This window comes from Trematomus bernacchii, unplaced genomic scaffold (assembly GCF_902827165.1).
Source record: "Trematomus bernacchii unplaced genomic scaffold, fTreBer1.1, whole genome shotgun sequence".
Classification (NCBI taxonomy): domain Eukaryota; kingdom Metazoa; phylum Chordata; class Actinopteri; order Perciformes; family Nototheniidae; genus Trematomus; species Trematomus bernacchii.
Window position 1 is genome coordinate 771612 of NW_022987558.1, and position 19186 is coordinate 790797.

General features: G+C 40.6%; 1 protein-coding gene across 1 annotated transcript in view; it reads right to left on the bottom strand.

Moving 5' to 3' along the window:
• Positions 1–19186, bottom strand: part of grik5 (glutamate receptor, ionotropic, kainate 5) — a 100432-nt gene that overhangs the window by 25668 nt on the left and 55578 nt on the right. The window contains 9 exon segments of the mRNA XM_034123903.1: positions 1268–1372; positions 3241–3393; positions 3770–3928; positions 7074–7127; positions 8049–8227; positions 12756–12921; positions 13278–13375; positions 16374–16538; positions 18165–18326. Of these exon segments, the coding sequence (XP_033979794.1) occupies positions 1268–1372; positions 3241–3393; positions 3770–3928; positions 7074–7127; positions 8049–8227; positions 12756–12921; positions 13278–13375; positions 16374–16538; positions 18165–18276 (1191 nt within the window). The 5' untranslated portion in view covers positions 18277–18326.

Here is a 19186-nt window from a genome sequence, read left to right on the forward strand (position 1 = left end):
AGTAAGATATGTGAGCTTGTAACTGGCAGTGGCTGACACCGTGTCAGTGGTTGTGAAACAAAGAATAAAATCAAGTGAGGTTTTTTTGGTAGATGGTGGAAAGAAGCTCCAGGGTCCGGCTTACATTCAAAGACTGCACACCACCGTGTTTGCTGTCAAAACTTTCACCCTGCTAATGCAAACTCTCCTGTCTGTATTTCCAGTCCGCTCTGCACTGGAGGCTTCAGGTTTTCTTTGCCAGCATTTATATATAAGACAGCTATTGGCTTTAAAATGTGAGACACACCGAATGTAGCTGGCCAGGGGTGAGTTTAAAACTCAGATTTGATGGAAGTGCACAGAAAACTCCTCTTTCAGAATCTCTGTAGTTACAACATTTTGATACAAGTTAGGTCAGACCTTTTGGAGTAGATAACAACACAATATGATCACAATGCAACAGTTTCTCTGGAAGGCTGTAGATATAAATATAGTTTATTGTTCCCAATGCAACTCAATGCAAATGATATTTGATTCAGGCCTACTGTTTTGATCCTTGATGTATACAGTATATGTACGATAACAATGTATACAAAGGATCAAGAATAGAAAAGATCCTTTCAACTAAGGGACATTTCATTATTGAAGAATAGCGCTGTCATAACAACACGAGAAGATTGAGCCTCTATATAAATAGTACATAGTATTAGATGAGGAGATGTAGAAATATCTACAACTCTACTCTGTTCTTAGCTTGAGGCCAATTACCAACGCTGATTCCTACAAATGAATGTCATAGTTTGTAGGCACGGGAAGAAAGTAAACCAACCATAATGAAAATGTAATTTGTGTATGTTTTGAAATCAGAAAACATCAAGTCAACATGCAAGAAACAAACAACAAGAAACAGAGCACTTGGCATAGGGTCTGCTAGAACATAAAAACACATTAATAAGACTGAAAACAAAACTGAAATACTATGAAACTGCTTTAAAACGCAAGAAGTGAATGTATTTCAGTAGCCTTCAGATAAAACAGTTGTCACGTATCTGCAGCTACAACATGACGCGCATCGGATGGCAGGTAAAACTGCAGTGCCGACAGGTGCCACACATCACAGTAACTTCACAAAGTAAAATGTTTGGCTACTATCAGGGGAGCCTGCGATGAGGCTGACCTCAGTGTTAAACAGCACCTCCGGCACAGTGGATTCAGACGGGTGACCTGTAGCTAACCCAAAGCCTGGGGGCGTATAACCTCTGCCGCATGATAACAGGTGACTCCTGACCTCTTTGTGGCCTCCTCTGTGCTTCTCCAGGATCCGCAGGGTGTAGTTGGTCCTCTGCCCTTTGCTGTTGAACTCCACACGCCCTGTCAGACCATCGTACTCCACCTGGACCACAGAAAGAGCGAGGTAAGAAAGCACGAAAGAGGACGGGAGAAAAGAGGAGAAACAAAGATTGGAGAATTAAAACAGAGAATGGAAACTGTAGTGGAAATCACCTTCTGGTAAGGAAAGAACACATCTACAAGTTTAAACCAAAGTTGTGTTATTTAATAAATATGGCCGGATAACCCTGCACCAATGTGTGCTAAAGAAATGTGAACCCTTTTAAAACAGAAAAACAAGCACTAATATAGGAAAAAGACAAAGGAAAGGGGAAGGTCTCAGCTTATTATTACATTACAGGGCTATTGAAATGTTGGTTATTACAAACCTAAGATCCATATGATAATCACCTGACAATGGTCAAAGCGACACCCTTCTGTCTGAGAACATTTAGTAGCTTGGCGTGAATTTAAACTGTGAGAAATTCAACCGTAGGCAGAAAGTTACAGTGAAATATATATTAAAGGAGACTTGTGATAAATGTCTACGATAGAAACTATGGTTGCACTATTAATCAAATATATACTCATAGAAATATCCTCATAGTAGTAGGCACAATATTTATTGGAAGCAAAATATGTGAAAATATCATTCTGAATTAAGTATTGTAATGCTGCTGAGAAAGTCCCAAAATATTCACAGTTTTCCAAATCCTGCAGCCCTAGTAGAAACAATAAGAATAAATGCTGGAAAAGAAACAGGCAATCTTCTTTACAAAGCCAAATATCTTTCTTCCCACTATCTATCACGATTAGGCCGACAGGTGCTATCTACAGCGAAAAGAGAGGGTGAAAAACAAGAAGGCGCTATAGAGACAGAGGAAGTGTGTGAGGATGCAGCAGACAGGGGTGATCAGTTTTGGCTCAACTAGGAGAGAGTGAGTGAGCGAGGCTCAGAGAGAGAGTCAACAGCTCCCTAATAAGACTCAGAACGGCACCTCACAGACTCTCCTCTCCAGAACCCAGGTGCTGGCACTGTTAGCGAGATCTGTGATGAATGGCACGGCGCTGAAGATGGAGCACATCGTGATGTTGACTAACAAAGGCAGATGTCAGGCGATGGGATGGAGGCAGTGAGAGATGGGTTTCGGGCTGCCTTGACAACAGGTAGTCAATGAGACGAGTGCACAGACGACCGGAGATGGGAGATGACAAACAGTAACAAGAGACAGAGGTTACATGCAACGTGAGATGAGAGGGTGACACAGAATGAAGCTGTACTGAAGTGAATAATGATGAAGTCAATTAAGAGATAATTAATCCACCACAGCTCTGATTGGGGATAATGGTTTGCGTGATTTTGCAAGTGAAAAATGTCAAAATATTTGCTAGTTCGTTGATGTACAGATGCATTTCTCTGATTTATATCACTGTCATATAAACATATTCGCGTTTTTTTTTGCTGCTGATGATGATAATGAAATGATTACTCTTATTACTAACTAATCTGCCTTTTTATTTACGGAAAGCAATCAATTGGCTTTTCTATGAAATGTATAAAAATGTCGTTAAAAATACCATCACAATTCTTTTGGACTCCAAGGTTTTTCAAAAGTTTTGCTTTATCCAATATCGTTTACTATCACATACCATTTTAGAATCTAGAACCAGCAGATTAGTATATGGCTTTTTTGTTTGAAAAATTACACAAAATTAATCAATTTCCATTTTGAAAGACGTGAAAAGATCAAAAAGTATTTTCACTATTTTCTAACATTTCAAAGTGTGGACATCTAAAAACCAATGTAATTGCATTGAACTAAGACTTACTACATGTGCTAATTTCTTACCCATGTTTCTCATGATGTAATGGTGTGTATGCGTATGAATTTGTAAATCTGCAGGTGATTTTACAACTCATTGAGCGATTACCATGCGCAGGTAGTTCATGAGACTGGTCCCGTGTTGCCAGATCTGAGGCGAGGAGCAGCTGAGCGGCTTCACTCCGATTTCCTGACTGCGGTTCAATTCCCTCACGGCCCCCACCACCACATGCACCGCATCAAACATCAGCGCTGACGAGAGCTGTGGAAGAGGAAACAAGAGAGTTACGAAAGGTGAGAAAGGCAAAATGGGGGAGGGATGGAAACCCAGCGAAGAGAGACGTGAGTCAAGAGAGACGAGGAGAGATGTGCGAGTTCAGATGATTGAATGTTTAACAGGGAAGGAGAGAGAGAGAGAGAGGGGGGAGAGATGTGAGGTAAACCAGCGGGGAGGAAACACAGATGGATACATCAATACCCATTAAGTACAAGCAAAAGACTAGCTGCATCTCTTTAACTGCTCCATGAATCAGTGTGAGGAATAAAGTAGCTTAATGTTTTATGTGGCGCACAAACAAAGCTTTGAAAATGACTCCTAAATGTGCACATGCATGAGTGCAGAGCGCCGTGAGACTCACCGCCGGCCCGGGGTACGTCAGGTCACATCCCTCCCTCCACGAGAGATTCAAGCTCCGGATGAACTCCAAGTAGAAGGGATGGGTGGTGTTAAACATGGAGAACCCCACGATGTTGGACTGCTCATCCACTATATCATCCAGTCTCAGGAGCGGGAAGTCCTGGGTACATGAGGAATCAGAATCCCTTTATAATAATAATAATAATACATGTATTTTGTAAGCGCTTTTACAGGTGCTCAACGTTGCTTTACAGAGGTAGTGAAAAAAGGAAAAGGACAACAATTAAATATAGTAAAAAATCACATTAATATCAAGCAATATAACAACAATCACACATTAAAAGTTAGTTTGAAGAGGTGAGTTCTTTGTACGTTTTGAAGGTGGTGAGGTCAGTGCAGTCTCTGATGGGTTGTGGGAGTGAGTCCCAAAGCAGGGACATGTACAGTGTAACAGCAAAAGAGATATAGCAGATAAAAGGCAAGGAATAATAAAGTAGCTAACGTGTTAATTATAGAAAAAAAAGCAGACATTATACAAAAAAATGCATTTAAATAGGTAAGTGAACATATTAAGGTTTGAGATACTATAAAAAAGGATGTTTTGCACATAAAAATGATCATAGTTATTGGTTATTACTCGTCTATTATTGTTTATTTCTCCTCTATTATTCAGAATCAGAAACAGGTTTATTACCAGGTAGGTTCACACGTACGAGGAATTTGACTTGATGTCATGGTGCATACATAAAAGTAATACAAAAATGTAAAAACACAGATAGAGAACTATTTCAGGAAAACTATAATAACATTAAAAAATGTAAAAAAATAACCAAAAAAAATAGTAAAATATAGCAGTAATTACATAGAAATAGAATGGAATAAAATATGTAATACAATTCGGCAGTAATACAAAAAAAGAAAACAGATATTAAGTACATTGTGCACATTAATGTAATGATTATGATATTGGTTATTACTCCTCTAGTATTGGGTATTTTGGTTATTACTCCCCTAGTATTGGTTATTACTCCTCTAGTATTGGTTATTACTCTCCTAGTATTGGTTATTACTCCTCTAGTATTGGTTATTACTCTCCTAGTATTGGGTATTTTGGTTATTACTCCTCTAGTATTGGGTATTTTGGTTATTACTCCCCTAGTATTGGTTATTACTCCTCTAGTATTGGTTATTACTCTCCTAGTATTGGGTATTTTGGTTATTACTCCTCTAGTATTGGGTATTTTGGTTATTACTCCCCTAGTATTGGTTATTACTCCCCTAGTATTGGGTATTTTGGTTATTACTCCTCTAGTATTGGTTATTACTCTCCTAGTATTGGGTATTTTGGTTATTACTCCCCTAGTATTGGGTATTTTGGTTATTACTCCTCTAGTATTGGTTATTACTCTCCTAGTATAGGGTATTTTGGTTATTACTCCTCTAGTATTGGGTATTTTGGTTATTACTCCTCTAGTATTGGTTATTACTCTCCTAGTATTGGGTATTTTGGTTATTACTCCCCTAGTATTGGGTATTTTGGTTATTACTCCTCTAGTATTGGTTATTACTCTCCTAGTATAGGGTATTTTGGTTATTACTCCTCTAGTATTGGGTATTTTGGTTATTACTCCCCTAGTATTGGGTATTTTGGTTATTACTCCCCTAGTATTGGTTATTACTCCCATAGTATTGGGTATTTTGGTTATTACTCTCCTAGTATTGGGTATTTTGGTTATTACTCCCCTAGTATTGGGTATTTTGGTTATTACTCCCCTAGTATAGGGTATTTTGGTTATTACTCCCCTAGTATTGGGTATTTTGGTTATTACTCCCCTAGTATTGGTTATTACTCTACTAGTATTGGGTATTTTGGTTATTACTCTCCTAGTATTGGTTATTACTCTCCTAGTATTGGGTATTTTGGTTATTACTCCTCTAGTATTGGTTATTACTCTCCTAGTATAGGGTATTTTGGTTATTACTCCTCTAGTATTGGGTATTTTGGTTATTACTCCTCTAGTATTGGTTATTACTCTCCTAGTATTGGGTATTTTGGTTATTACTCCCCTAGTATTGGGTATTTTGGTTATTACTCCTCTAGTATTGGTTATTACTCTCCTAGTATAGGGTATTTTGGTTATTACTCCTCTAGTATTGGGTATTTTGGTTATTACTCCCCTAGTATTGGGTATTTTGGTTATTACTCCCCTAGTATTGGTTATTACTCCCATAGTATTGGGTATTTTGGTTATTACTCTCCTAGTATTGGGTATTTTGGTTATTACTCCCCTAGTATTGGGTATTTTGGTTATTACTCCCCTAGTATAGGGTATTTTGGTTATTACTCCCCTAGTATAGGGTATTTTGGTTATTACTCCCCTAATATTGGGTATTTTGGTTATTACTCCCCTAGTATTGGTTATTACTCTACTAGTATTGGGTATTTTGGTTATTACTCTCCTAGTATTGGGTATTTTGGTTATTACTCCCCTAGTATTGGGTATTTTGGTTATTACTCCTCTAGTATTGGGTATTTTGGTTATTACTCCTCTATTATTGGTTATTACTCCTCTATATATATATGAGGAGGGTGTTTGCAGAGAGAGACAGAAAATTCAGGTGAGTGACAATGTTGACAGTGTATCATAATCTGAGTACAGAAAAAACCCACTGTGCGAAGAAGAGTGAGATGAATAAAGAAACAGAGGCAACAGGGGGTGACAACATCTAATCTCTGATGGAGAGAGAGAGAGAAAAACAAAAAAATACACACAGAGAGGAAAATGGGAAAACAGAGATACAGGGGGGGGGGGAAGAGATGTTGATGGAAATGACTCCAGTAGTTCTTCACAGAAATATACACACAAGACGTGGCTTCTAAAGCACATCAGGTGGAGAGAACGCACGGCATAAAGTGACACATTAATTCAATATGGTGGGAGGGGAGGGGAGCGTATCAAAGAGGCAGATGAAAAACACCAGAAGCGCAGAGAAGGTGGCGGGTGGCAGAAGAAGAAAGGGCACATCACATCTGTCATCACCTTCACCTCAGACCCCTTTTTTCTTGAGTTCCTTTGCTATCCTCCTCTGCACTTCCACATCTTTGTACAGGGTGTTCATTTCTCAGATCTCTCCCTTTCCTTCCCTCCACCGAAGCTTCATGTCCTCTCTCTGTCACCTCTCCCTTTATCTCATACTATGCTCAGCGTTGCCCACCCATAAAGGGACAGAGGAGGAGGAGGAGGAACAGGGGATAACGAAAGGAAGGAGAAGTTCAAAGAGAGGTAGAATTGGGAAGCTCTTACCATTGTGGTGAGGATGTACTTGTAAAATGCAGTCGTCATCCCCAGCTCTGACGCCTGTGAACCAAAGAGAAAGACAGAACAAATTGAAGATGAGGGAAGATTGATGAAGGGAGAGATGGCAAAGAGTTATTGGGTGACAGGGAGCAATGGAGACAGTTTGGGGGAAAGTAGGAGGGAATGTTGGGAGGAGAGGGAGCATACGTTAATCACAGTTTTACATCATCAGGCTAACACTCGGACATTTCGCCGAGGGCGGGCAGCCGCTCCGATGTGCCCAGTGAAAACATCCCATACACATTCAAACTGTGACTCACTGCGCTGGCTATCGGCACTACAGGCCCTACTATGAATCAGAACGAGCCGGGGTAACATCAGTGCCGCATCCCAGCCAAAGATGTTCTTTTGTCATATATTTTCTTAAGAGCGCAAGTGATTGTAGCTGGCAGACATACACATTTGTTCCCAATGCAGCTCTGGAGGGCAGGGAAGGTAAAAACATGCAGCCTTTGAGAGAGTTGTGTTATTTTTATACAGATGATAAGCTCTGCATGAACATGAATTTCCCGAATAGGTACGAAAATGCAAATCCCTGAGCTTAAAGGTTCCCTATTATACTCTTTTTCATCAATATATTATAGGTCTCTGAAGTGTTTGGCTCCAAACACCAAACAGATCATTGCAGCATCCCATAATCCCCTCTGTTTCAGCCCTGTTTCAAAAGTGCTGATTCTCTGTCTGTTGCTTTAGATGAAAATAAGGAGCCCCTCCCCACGCCCCTCTGAGAGAGATTTGGTTCAAAAGAACACAATGGTGCTCTAGGAGGAGATTCAGGTGATAAAGGGGGGGACACATGTTGATGTAGAAGAGACATGAAGAAGTGGATTTTGCATAATAGGTGACCTTTAACTGTGTGTGTACTGTTTACAAATGCATACCCTGCAGGTATGTAGAAGGTATTGATGTTTGAGAACTGACCTTCTTGAGGATGAGATAGGACACAGAAGCGTTTGCATCAATGATGATCGTGGCCACTTTGTCGTCACGGATCTCCTTCAGCAGCGGCGTAGGGTCCAGGTTGTCATCCAGCATCCTGATTGACAGCGTCTCCCGGGAGATGAGGAAGCGGCGGACCAGTTCCTCCAATCTCAGCAGGCCTGAGGCAAAGCCAAAGCACCGGTGAGCTGCATATCAATGTCTGTATCAGTAGACACAACTCATATTTCCAAAATGTAAGTTTTGCAGGACCGGAGAGAATCTTGATGTATTCCCAACTGGTCATATATATGTGTCATTTTGCAAAGCATGATGGATGGTTTGTCTAAATCCCCAGGAAATGAAACATCATTTAATACAGACACTAGCGTATGTCTGCATTCGCTGTTTCTCTCAGACAGACTTACTTCATCTATTATGACCTCCACCAAGGTGCTTCTGGATTCAGTGGGTTTGCATAGCGGTTTATCTTAAAATACACTTGAAAGATTTTGTAGAAGAGTGAAGCGACGGGAAGGTAAACAACTGATGAGTTTGTGCTGTAGATAGCGCCACAATGTAAACATTTATAAAGCACTATTTAGCTTTAAACACCTAAACTGCTCAAATGTTCCTTCAGGTAACTTTGCAGCTAAATCAATCTTTCAGAAAACATCCATTTAAACCAAGACAGATTTGCACCATCTTGGCTTGTTCTCATCCCTCCTCCCACTGACACACTGACAAAGACAAAGCTACAGATGAACAGAACAATAACAGAATATGCAAGGGAGGAAAGAAGCTAATCAACAATCCCGATGTTTGAATGAAGACACTAAAATGAAATACTTTTAAATACAAATTAAGTGAATTCAACCAAAGGATTCAATTCGTTTCAAAACATAAAGTCATTGTCCTGTGAGGAAAAGTCTCATGTACTGAAGATAAGGAAAAATAAACAGTAGGGTAAACAAATAATAAATAACAAAATCAATTTTTTTTTTAGGTCTCTTAAATGCTAACTGTTTGAACTGTTGGAGCGTATTAAGATTATTTTATGGTCATATTTATTTGACAGGAAACTGACACATCAAACCCGAGGATCCTCACATATTTTTCCTCTTTAAAGTCAATCATCCCAGTTTTGTAGAATCTAGTTAACCAAGTTTGATCCGTAAATATTTGGACAAGCTTTAAAATATTTAAATATCCCCTCCTTGTTCTGAGAAATTAAAATACTATGGTTTTGATAATAATTGATGTGTGGATATGGTTTTCAAAATCAAAAGTTATTTACTACTGAATATTTTTGGTAGAGTTACGGTTTTGCTTTGTTATTTATTAAGGTTAGGAACCATAAACCAAGGCTCACACGTTTCCTTTTTCCTGTCAGAAAATGTACATTTGATTTATTTTATTTTAATAAAATGTGGTATTATTTAACGTGAATAAATGAGTGGAAACAAACTAACTTTCTTAACAAAATGCCGCTTGCTTTGAAGTTCATTCAATGTAATCTGTGGCGTCAAGTTTTCACATCACATTAGTGTAAGTTGCATTTTGGACTGGCTACAACTCGTTTTACTGTCTCCGAATTATAAACAACTTCTAGGTTTTACATAAGCATTTAAAAGCATTGTGCAACAGGACGATAAGCTCATGACATTAAAGCTTGTATGGCACCAAACCAACATGACAAAATAAAACTATAACTCAGTGCTTATGAGTCTGACTCACCTGAAATTAATCTCTTTACAAAGCCCTAATATCCCCAGAGAGGATTTTTAGGTATCCTCCCAAATTGATGTGAGCCATCAAACAATCAGTATGACAAATTTCTAAACATTGTCTATTAATAGAATAATAAATCAGGAGAGTTGTGCAGACTTGGCAGAGGTACAGTATGCGCTCTTTGAGTGCTTTGTAATTCACTTTGTGTCTTCTATCCCATCCATCAATGATGCTCTTCAGTTCTTTTGAGTGATGTATGTACTGTCAGAAATATGTATATGTTCAAAAAGCTTCAAATAAAATATAAAACTAAAACTGGAGATTTCTTTATGGATTCTGCGAACATCTGGCGAACAGATGGATGGAAATAGAAGCAGAACAGCAGGAGCAGAAAGTCAGAAAATACAGCACTTGAGACAATTCACACACTTGAAGCGAATTCCTCTCGACAATGAGTAGTACCAATGGCAGTCAAGACTCACTTGACATTGGGTGTGGAATGAGCCTTTACCAGGAAGTCAGCCCTGGTGCCTCCTAATTGTAATTCCATAATAAGGCACCCCTAGCTATGTAAATAAGTGGAGGGGCAGGCATCTGGGGGACGGAGGGGAAGGGGAGAAGGAGGAGAGGAGAGGTGGTGCACAGAGCCCTTCAGCAGGAGAAAGCCTCTGTAAGCAGTGGGGTAATCACTGAACCAGGCCAAAACTTTAATTAGTTTGGAGAAGGAGGGAAAAAATCAATGCACTTTACAGCTTCCTCTCCTCCACCCCTCCTTCCTTCACATATTCTCCCTCTCACACATAAGCCCTAACTTCTCTATCTCTCTGTTCCCTGCCCTGTGCTCCAGTTACCTCTCTCTGTCTTTATCCATCTCGCCTTTTTTACGCCACCACCGTCTCCTCCTCTTGGCGCTTCGTGTCGCCGCCCGTAACCTCATTCATCTCATGAAAACTGCATAATGGAATTAGGTTCAGATAACGCATTGTGACCCAGGAATAGCGAGAGTACGATATGTATAAAAACTAACTTAATATCTATTCTACACACACGGGTGAAAGGGAGGGATATGTGATTAAAGCAATTAACATGTTGTTGCAAAAGTGACCAATTTCTAATTACGTTACTTAATTATAGAGCGCGCATTGGTGGGTGTCAATGAAATGCAGGACTTTACACATTTCTCGCCTCACTGACAAAAAAGAGAGAATGTCTGCTTCACTTGAACACTGCGCTCTACACAGGGATAAACATGATGAATAAAACAAGTGGACTGGTTGTAAACATTGTCTGATGTTGAGCACAGAGCCGTACACACACCCATACAAATACCCCCAAACCCCTCACACACATGTACGGGCAAACAGTACACTCAGGGGCAACAACACACACACACACACACACACACAGGCGCCTGTACAGACAAAGTAAAAGCATAAAAAACATCAAACACACACACATACCGCACCACACACACCCACTCACTCGTTCACAGTGTGGAACAAGTCTGTTGAGTGGCAGTTAGCACCTATTCTGCAGCCATGGCAACCAGCTCCATGGCGATAGATAGCGCAGCCAAGTGGGTCAGAGTCTGTGAGTGTGATAACCTTGTAAAGATCACCTTCAAGCCAAATGCATTATACACTCACATCCCTCCGTCTCTGCACCGGTGAAAGCTGCATCTTCTGACCCCGGACGCTAACTATGATGCTATCTGTTGCTTTTAAACCTCGACAGGAAAAGCCCGGTGAAAAACCTTTGTCTGCGCGTTTAACTGATGATCAAACCTGAGAAAAAGATGTCTGAAGCCATTTCAAAGTTCAATAAAATGACAAGTCCACGAGGAATTCAGCGTGCTTTTGAGGAAGGCTTGGCCACCTGCTGGGACGATAATTAAATCATCTTAATAACTGAGTGAATTCTTCATAACGTAGCACATTTTGGTTCGTCAAAATCGACCCCTTTTCACACTGCAGTGACAGGTGTTCACAGACTTCAATGGCCCCACTAATTATTTATGTAATTGCCCTTCACTCTTGCAAGGTTTTCCTCGGCTTGTGTGAGACGTTAACAGCTGCACAACAGCTCAGTTTCACTCACACACATAATGTCAGATGACTATTCAGTGGAAGAAATTAGTATTTTTCACCTCCTACTGCATACATTATTTCGAGCTTTGTTTAAATACTACAGCCACCGTCGGACCAAGCCCTTTAATTCCCTCTACTCTCGCTGGGGCAGTGCATAATAAATCAATAACGCACTCTTTCAAAATGAAAATAAAGAGGGCTAGTGACTAAGCCCCAATTCCCCTGTGATGTTAAAGCTCTCTGAGTGCCTGGCAAGTTAAATCAAATGTCCCCTAAGTTCTTCCAATACCGGAAAGCATTTCAAACACGAATATTTATGAAATTGGTTTGGCCGAAAAACCCTCTGAGGTGAATAAGAGACAGTGTGCAAGAGCATTGAAAAAAATAGAAGAGCAGCAGCAGGAGCCGTGTTGTGATCTCGGACCACAGACAGAACTTCATGACCAGACTGTCAAAATGAGTGTCCAACCGTGCAAAACAGTCATATCCGCCCAAACTGTGTGAATGTGCCAACACTCCCACAGAGGCATTTGCACGCACACACGTTAAAAACCACACAGATATATAGTCGGTATAGCTGGAACACAATTGATGCACTTACACCCACCTAAACAACAAACACAGCTATGCAGTTGCACATAAAGTACTGTGCAACACTCTCTCTGGCCTTCTAGTCAGAGCTGAGCATGACACCTGACATTTCTCTGTGTTTTGTCTTTATCTTTCTGTTGTAAATTCTTGTCTTTTCTATTTCATTTTCTTATGTTATTGTAGTGTGCTTTTATTACATGTACAGCACTTTGGCTCGACCGAAAATCGTTTTTTAAATGTGCTTTATACATAAAACTTGATTTGATTTGATAACAATAGAAGGGGAACTACGTGTACTCACACTCAGCCTTGGCACACACCAGGCTGGCTGATGGGTAACTGAACGAGCGTAAGATGGATCCTATGGCCAGACTCAGGTCCTCGTTGCTAGGGTACAGCGTGACAGAGGCGAATCGCAGGTACGGCAAGCGGGGAGTTTCCTCCGGACCGATCTTTACATGAGGGATCTGGCAGAGAGGAGAGAGGAACATTAAGGAAGGCAAATGTCTCGTGATTAACTCCCCTTCTAACACTCGAGCAGGAAAAAACTGTGAATAAGAAGAACCATCCATTAGTGAAGGCTACAGAGGGAGAAAAAGAAAGGAAAGATAGATGGAAGAGGCACCTTGAATATAAAAGGCTACGGGGAGAAAGCAGTTGGATGATGGATAATTATATGAGAAGAAATGCGAGGAAAACTCATCTTTAGAGACATTCATCATGACGTGTGTGTGGGTAGGAGGGGTAGTGTGTCAGAGAGGAAGAAGAACTAGTTGTCTGTATGTTTACATGAAATCTGTGTGTGTTAATCCTCCACACTCACCTCCTTCTCTCCACATATATGACTGACAGTAGAACCGGAGGCGGGGCTGGAGGCGGGACCTATCACAGAGACGACGCCTTTGGGTAGAATCTGACACACTGAAAGGGAAGAAGGGGGGATATACACATTGAATATGCAGACACATTCCTCTCCCTCTGCTACAGTTTGATGGCAGCTCGCAGTTGGCATACAGTAACACAGCTGCAGTCAGGGGAGAAGAGGGGACATTCAAAATGCAGCAAAAAAACTCAGAAGTTGCATTAGTATTTCACTTTAAGCACTGCTTCTATTGTAGCAGCACGATGTGTCTCATTATAATCAGATTTATGTTGAGACGAATGCTCCGGGGACGACAGCAGGGCAGGCCAGGGTTGCCTGCTGCGATTATTCACTTGTTAAGACAGTTCTTTTTATTGATTTGAATGATTTTGAAACATTAATTTTGAATGTTATTATATCTCTGGCATTAGAACAATCGTAACAGACTGATGGTCGCCTTCGAATAACAAATGCCAGTTTGCATAATTATTTGCACAAAGACATCGATGTGGGGGAGGCGGGAAACGATTTTACACTTTTGTTCAGGAGAGGCTCAACCTAACAACATCTCTATTGATGCAGTTCAAGCATACATTTCACTCTCCAAAACCTCCATATGACAACAAGTCTCCACTATATCCATATTCCCATCTTAATGGGAAGAAATTATCTTTTTGTTTAATACATCTTATCAACGTAAGTTAAGGTTTTTAGGAGGTTGCCATGTTTACTTAAGTATGAATGTAAGATATCTATTCACTTACTCTGATTTTAAAAAATATTTTATTTTATTGTCAATAATGTGATGTTTGAATGGCTTTTCTTTTGACCCCAAGAAGATTAGTGATATTCGCAGAAGTACACTCTGTAGGGGGATCTTAAGTAAAGTAAAAGTAAAAATCCTTTCTTTTCTGGTTATGAACTTTCAATTTAACTTGTTAAAAATTCTGAAGGACTCTCATAGTCTCACACTTAATACCCTAATCACCCAATAAGCACAACCCTCTGAAATAATGTATTAAAAGGCAAGGCTCAGTTACTCTCTCTTCATTGAAATCCTGACAAAGATCAGCTAAGGTCAAAAACTTGATGCTTTTTAAATTGTCTCCATTATGCTGAACATATACATTAATGATTAAAAGTTAGTTACAGGACAGTTGTGGTCATCATCTGTCTTACACTTGACTAATTGAGCAGCCTGCAGTCTCTGTAACTGATCAATACGCTTATTCACTTTCCTGCCAGGAGTCAGAGGAGAAGACTAATGTCTCAAGACTGGACGACAAATATGAAGCTAGGCTAAGCTAACCGGCTGCAGACTGTAGTTAGTCAGTCGTATGAAGCCTTCAGAGTGGTCTCATCTAACTCTCAACAAGAAAGCAATAAGCATATTTTGCTACCATTGACCAGTCTTCCAAAAAAAGGATAAATTCATCATTTACCATAAAGCGAATATTAAATAAATGGTAATCTAGCTGACATTTTGTAGACATGCCGAGGAGCACTAAGGGGTTGGACAGCTTGCTCAAGGACACTTCGGCATGTTTACTGCAGGGGGTGGGATCGAACCCTCTGATTGGTAGAAGCTTATTTACCCCCTGCGCCACAGTCTAACTTGTTTTGCACAGTATCTTTTAGTCTAATGAGTTTTTATTACTGTTTTCTGTCTACCCACCTAAAAAAAAAACAGCTTTCAGAGATCCAGAAGAAATGAGTCTGTGGAGTTAACTGCGTTATTCTTATAGTAATAAAGCTCTTTTTATTGCTGGTATATTTGGTTGGTATTTTAATTCATCCCAATTAGTCGTCCTCAGTCGCTGCCACTGCCTCTGTGTGTGTGCGCCCACACCGTGTGAATGTGCATTTGTGTCTGAAGATAGGGATGTGTGTGCATGCATGTGTAAATGTGCATGATTGTGTGTGTGTGTGAAAATGTGTGTGTGTGAAAATGTGTATGAAAATGTGTGTGATTGGGTGTGTGTGTGTGTGTGTGTGTGTGTGTGTGTGTGTGTGTGTGTGTGTGTGTGTGTGTGTGTGTGTGTGTGCCTCAGACAGCCGTAGCTGTAAGATGATGAGCTCTCTGATCCAGAGACCAAAATAAGCCGAAAGCAAACAAGCCTGTCAAAGTCTCCTGCCCATCGGTCAAGGGCACACACACACACACACACACACACACACACACACACACACACACACACACACACACACACACACACACACACACACACACACACACACACACACACACACACACACACACACACACACACACACACACACACACACACATCAGAACACACACAACTCAAGCATGCACAGATGTACACACCCCATCTTCAGCACACAGACATTTTGCCAGTAGCTCGTGGCAGGGTCGGGGACCTATTAGAATAGGAGCAGGGAGCCTGTTGTCTGCTCAGTGGCTGGATTCAGCAGCACTTCTTCAGTCTTTACACTCTCCAAATATTCTGTTTTAAATCTGTGTATCAATACAAGTGTCATGGAGCGGCCCTTTGTGCTGCTGCTGCTTTCTGCTGGCCTGTGCTGCTGATCTGTGTTAGTGTTTGATGATGTGTTGTTGCCGTGTCCTGCACAGTAGGCAGAGCCAGCTGTTACTGCAGGGCACTGGTCCACTGTTTTTAATGAGACAAGCTTACTGGCCCATTACTGGTCTCCAATGACGTGTAAACTAATCAGCAAACGCCCTTACTGGTTGCTAATCACACGAAAGTGGGGGTGTTTTAACTATCCGGACATCATTTGCTCATAAAAAAGCAGCTTTTTTTCCGAAATGTAATTATCTTTTTTGTAAAATATCATCAGCCTTTTTAAGTGGGATCAAAACTGCAGTAGACTCCTTTTCCACTCTTAGCCAGTCGCTATAAATATTAATAGTCCATATTAATAATAATAACTACTGGTATTTTTAGTGGTCACTTTCTGCCTGGGCTAATTATGCCCTGCTGGACTGTCATAGATTAAGCAGGACTTTATCAGTCATTATCCTGGATGTTTCCGCTCTGCTGGTTTTCTTTGGCATGCGTCGGCCCCACTCACTGGTGTCGGTAGTGTCGTACTGGGAGTCTTTTTGCAGCTCGTATATGTCCACCTCCACCCGGGTGCGGGCCGGACCCTCCATGGCGCTGTTGATGTTCTCTCGGGCCAGGGACAGCGCCAGCCGCTCCCCCCGCCCACACACAGACTGGTCATCCAGGATCGCCGCTAGAGAGGCGGAAAGGGAAGGAGAGCAGTGTGAAGGTCTTTCATCGGTCGCTCCGCCAGAAAGCATATAAGTGTATTTCCCAAAATGTCATACTACCATTTCAGTGTGTGTAGTTGTTATTTAGTTGCTACAAAGTTCAAGTCCTTTAGTCTATGATGTGTTTAGATAATTTTGGCTGGCCAATGTGTTATTTGGTCAGACAAAAATATTGACTTCTTATACAAAATTATATATTACGAAGTGTGAAGGTCTCTCCGCCAGAAAGCAAATAAGTGTATTCCCCAAAATGTCATATTACCACTTCAGTGCACTAATGTACATTTCCCAAAGATATTGAAGTGACTGTTATTTTGTATATATTGATTGTTGTGCTTTTATGTATGTCTTACGATACGATACGATAATACTTTATTGGTCAGATCAAGTCTGAAATTTGACTTGCATCACAGCAGCTCCATGTGTAACATCAACATAGACACATATCAAGACACAATACATGAAAAACAAACAACAAACATTGAACATAACATCACAATCACTGAGAGAAAACATTTTCAAAGACCCTTCAGCGTGCATTTGATCTGGGATCAGCTCTGTATTTACTGTGAGGATTGGCTGATGCACCAAGGAGTGCTTCAGTCTGACTTTATTGAATCGTGGGACCCTGTATCTCCCATTAGATGGTAGCAGTTCATATTCGCTGTTCAGAACATGGTTTGGGTCAGAGATGATGTTGCTGGACAGCCTTATTAGGTTGTAAGCTCATGTCCTTTAGTCTAAGATGTGTTTAGATCATTGGCAGGACAATGTGTTATTTTGGTCAGACTCAAATCTTTACTTCTTATAGAAAATGTAATATTTCGAAGTAAGGGGTGTTGCCATGAACTGGCATTGACTGTAGCCAAAATATATAAACATTTAAAATTGATATGATGTTAAAATGACACATTGTTTAATACCCAAGTGCTTCTTGAATCATTTTCTGTTCTTTCTCAAATCTTTTTGTACATTTTTCTACAGTTATGGGTACAGACTCTCTATCCATTTCCACATCATATCTTTTGTATAATTCATCCACCGAAACGAACAAAGAGGTAGATACATTTTTAGGATTGAAAATGATTCCTCTTTTTTATTCCCTATAGACATTGTGGAAATATCGTTGTTGAAAATGATTGAAGCTACAATTACTGCAAAGTGAAAATCTGATATCATGGCAACCCTATTTTTCGAATACTCGGAGGGAATTGTTACATCTGTATGAGGAAACCAATTGAAATGTAATAAATCATGTATGAGTGTTGTTGAAGGTGTCAGACTCATGATGGAGCCTTTCTTCGGAGAACATCTCACACCTGCTTACATACAGTAGATGAAAAAGTAGTTATTCTAATAAGATTGTATCATGGATCACTTGCATGGTGAAATATCTTTCCGTATAACGAGATTGGACACAAAAAAGTATATTATTAGTGCACTTTTGGCCTTTGAAAGTCATTTTATCTCTTGATGTTCTAACAAAAGTGGCAAAACCCACTTTGAGTCACCTAAAGAGCCCAAAAACCAACCAGGAAAAGTATGTTGAGATATTTTTCTTATGTAGTGAGGATGGAGGGACGGCTCACCCATGCGGACGGAGGAGAGCACAGGGGTCTGACCGAGGGAGCGTGGCGGCATGGTGACTAGCAGGAGGAAGAGGAAGTGTATTGACAGCAGCAGTGCTGGCAGAGCCGGCATCTTCTACTGCTCCTCATGGAGAACGGTCTGCTGGCTGCCTGTACCACCACCTGCAGGAAGGGAGGGCACAACACACACGTTACTGGACACATCAACATTCTCCTGGCATAAAACAATTTCCCTTTCTTCTAATTCTGCGGCTTATCTTTAGTTTGCACTGTCACATTTCAATGACGTGGGAGCAACAATGTGACAACACATACAATAGCCTATGAAGATGTTCTCTGTCACACCACAGAGGCAGCCCAGTCCCATGCACATCGCCTGTCTAATAATAAAATACATAAACGCACATCTCTCTTCATGTCTCTGGTGGAGAAACTGCCTTTAGAAGTGACAGGACTCAGCCATGAAGGGATCTCCAGGGGGTTTAAAGACGACTTTACAACAGCTGGCACACACATCGAGGCACTCAAACACTTCCACACTTCCACACATACAAACAAGGGCATACACAAGTATATACCAGATACAGTAATAGATCAAACACAAAGACACAAGTACGACCGTGTTCTATTCATCCACACACGCCTGAGCCCACGACGCATATCGTTGACTTTTTTACGATACCGATACCACTGAACGATACCGATACTCGACCGATACATAGCGTCATACTTTCATGTTGCATAAGGGAACAATTGAAGCGCTTTATGATATAGTTAAAATGTCAAATGAATATTACAATTAATTGTGGGACTTCGACCTTTTAGTACTGAACAAACAATGAAAAACACGTTTGACAACACGGGCTTGAAGACTGTAAATTCCTGTACTCTGATTTTATGTGACAGTAGCAAATGTTTTGAGAGGTTGGATGTGTTGCCGCCTTTCCCAGAAATAAACTTCATGCAGTGGTTACAGACCCCACCATTCAGACAGGCAGTGGTTACAGACCCCATCATTCAGA